At 37.5% G+C, this 3,230-nt stretch overlaps 1 protein-coding gene across 1 annotated transcript; it reads right to left on the bottom strand.

The window, feature by feature from the left end:
* Window positions 1-1,267: 1,267 nt before the first annotated feature.
* On the bottom strand, window positions 1,268-1,771 carry LOC142643236 (TMV resistance protein N-like). The gene has a single exon (XM_075817771.1). The coding sequence runs from the start codon at window positions 1,769-1,771 to the stop codon at window positions 1,268-1,270; it is 504 nt and encodes a 167-aa protein (XP_075673886.1).
* Window positions 1,772-3,230: the final 1,459 nt, after the last annotated feature.

The following is a 3,230-nucleotide window of genomic DNA, read 5'->3' as shown; positions in this document are numbered from 1 at the left end:
ATCAAGTTCCTAAAAGACAATCTGAACGTCTTCACCTGGAGTCACGAAGACATGCCTGGGATTTCTGGAGATATAATCCAACATTAGTTGAATGTAAACCTTGAGAGAAAACCAATCTAGCAAAGAAGAAGAGTCTTTGCTCCTAAATGAAACAAAGCAATAATGGATGATGTAGATGAATTGCTAGTAGCCAATTTCATTCGAGACATCTATTACCTAGAGTGGCTGGTTAATGTCGTCATGGTAAAGAAGGCAAATGGAAAGTGGAAAATGTGCGTAGATTTCATTGACCTAACCAGTGCCTGCCCAAAAGATAGCTTCTCATTGCCTAGGATTGACCAACTCGTCGATTCAACAGCAAGACACAAGCTTTTGACGTTCATGGATGCATTTTCAGGGTATAATCAAATTCAAATGGCTGAAAAAGACTAGGAGAAGATAGCATTCATTACCAGCCAAGGGCTCTATTGTTATAAAGTCATGCCTTTTAGGTTGAAAAATGCAGGAGCTACATACTAGAGGTTGGTGAACCAGATGTTCAACAAACAGATTGGAATGAACATGGAGGTCTATGTCGACGATATGCTCGTTAAAAGCAAGGAAGAAGGAAGTCACTTAGACGATCTCAATGAGACTTTTGAGACGCTGAGACAGTACAAGATGAAGCTGAACCCAAAAAACTGTGCATTCGGAGTATCATCTGGAAAGTTCCTTAGCATCATGGTGTCACAACAGGGAAGAAGCTAACCCTGAAAAGGTGAAATCTATACTGGAGATTCCGTCACCTAAAACTGTCAAGGAGGTACAAAAATTGATAGGAAGAGTTGCAACTCTCAACAGGTTCATCTCTGAAGCAACAAACAAATGTTTGCCTTTCTTTAAGACACTTAAGTTGTATACCTGGGATGCAATTACGGATTAAGTGGATGTCTAAATATAGTTGTCTTGATCATAGCCTAGTTTAAGTCTTATTACACTTCTAAGATAATAAGAATTAGAAGTTTAAGCTGAATGATGGCAAGTATTTGAATTGATGCACCAGGGGCATAAAATAAAATTTAAAAAAAAAAAAGAAGCAAAACAAGGGAAAATGCTTATTAACATTTTGGATATTCAATTCAGGCTTCCCCTTTACCAGATTTAGGCGACATAAGATTTTATGGATTACAAGCCCACACCTCATCCCACAACCGTCCACGTGGGCGTGCGCCTCTTGGCCTTTTGGGTCCTTACACCCCAAAAAGAAGAATTATTAATTTGAACAAAATTACTTTGCAAAAGACAAATGATACCTATCATTAACATACCATCCAGAGATATTGCCCACTTCTTTCAAGGCAACTTTCCACTCTTGCACATCCTTTGGGTTAACCTTGGGATCTTTTTGATATTTAGCAAAGGCTTCAAGAAGAGCCCTCATCTGTTTCCATACATGAGAGGGATCCACATGGTAAAAGATGGGCAAAACTATTAACTTGGTCTCCTTCATGCATTCAACAATCTTTGCTAATTCAATCAAGAACCACCTTGAGGAAGCATAGTTTTCTAAGATAACGATGATTGCATACTTGGACCCTTCTATTGCTTTCAAGAGCTCTTGAGAAATATACTTTCCTCTCTCAAGTTTCTCATCATCCCTGAAGGTGATGATGCCTTTTTGCTTCAAAGTAATATAGAGATGGTGGGTGAATTTTTTGCGGATGTCAACACCGCAAAAAGTAAGGAAGACATCATATTTCCAAGAAGACGAAGAGGCTGTAGGCGTGGTCATGGAAGCAATCAGAAATATACTAGCTTATTGTAAAACGATATACCAGAGTGTTGCAGTTGCAGACTTGTAGAAATATAGGATTAGGGACAACAAAAAAAGACTTCTAGTTTCTATTGTTGCAATTGCAGATTTAGGAAAATTGCAGGTATATTGCTAATGGGCACTATGAGACAGAGGATCCAACCTTTACAAATAAACAATTCATTTTTTATTAGAGTTGGTGTGCAAGTAGCGCTCCTCTTCTTCCAGGTACCTTCCTTGTCCAACAACTACTTAAACTAAATATTGGTTGTTAATTTTGTACCTGCAAAGAGTACAAGTAAGCAAGTGGCCCTATCCCCTCCAGGCTCCAGCTGCCATTTAGGAGGATTGTTATTTACACACTGGTGTGTAAGGTATGTGCACATCATATCGGTTGAAATCGTCGATTCACAACATGATCTATCGGGACACTATTTGTAAACAAAAATACCTTAAAAGGGCTTGGAGTAAGGAAGACTGAAATATATACATGGATTTTGTTAACAAATGTCCTTAGTGCATTTGTTAGTAAACCATTTTTAGGAAAGTTTTTATAGGAAAAGAAAACAAACAATTAACTTTTTATGGTTTTTTCTATTTTTCATAAAAATGATATCAAAATTTTCTCAAAATAACTCATTGAGAATGAGAAATGCCCGAATGGCACCATTAAAGGACCCTAAATACAAATACATAAAAAATGGAGGGCTTAAATATTAATTGAGATTGCCTCCTGCTGTGCGCCAAGTAGAATTTGTTGTCCTCTCTATCCCTTCTTCTTCAAAATCGTTTCAAATTACCAGCTTGTTGGTGTTCTTCAATAAAATGGTTGTCTTCACATGAATACTTATATAGACAATGGTGATGACAATTGAGTAGATACAGTTATGCAGCGGTGCCAATATGCGAGTTGATCTCAATGATCATGGAGATGGCAGCACTGTTAGTAGATGATATGACAAGTACTGTGTACAAAAGAAAAGGGTGGTATCAGAAACCAGTCTTAAAGCATGGAGACAACTTATGTTAGAAATATCTCCGACTGACAACTTGAAATACCAACAAATATGCAGCATATGCCCAAGCTTTGTTTGATAATTAAAAATATATATTATATTAATCAACAAGCATATTATTTCAAAACAGTGTTACACAAGGCCCCAAAGGGCACTAAACTGCTATTGACAGAGTAAGCCTCCGTAACACCAGATATAGAACAAAAGCACAGCAATATACAACACAATATTCTGTTAATGACAGGGTCAATTACTCTACTTTTTGCTCTCCACTCAACTCTTTGACATCCCTCTAAATATCCTTAACTATCTGCTCCTTTGAGTGGATAATAGCAATCCTTTGCTGCCTTAGATAATGCACAGCAGCCCACAAAGCCAATTTACAAATAGCAGCTCCAACAGCATTCTTATCAAAGATGTCA

Source organism: Castanea sativa, chromosome 7 (assembly GCF_040712315.1).
Source record: "Castanea sativa cultivar Marrone di Chiusa Pesio chromosome 7, ASM4071231v1".
In the NCBI taxonomy this organism is placed as follows: Eukaryota; Viridiplantae; Streptophyta; class Magnoliopsida; order Fagales; family Fagaceae; genus Castanea; species Castanea sativa.
Note: the sequence above shows the minus strand (reverse complement) of the source record. Positions and strands in the feature narration are given on the sequence as shown.

What these genes read in the sequence shown, in the direction of transcription:
- LOC142643236 (XM_075817771.1), bottom strand. Translation starts at nt 1,771, where the DNA reads ATGACCACGCCTACAGCCTCTTCGTCTTCTTGGAAATATGATGTCTTC.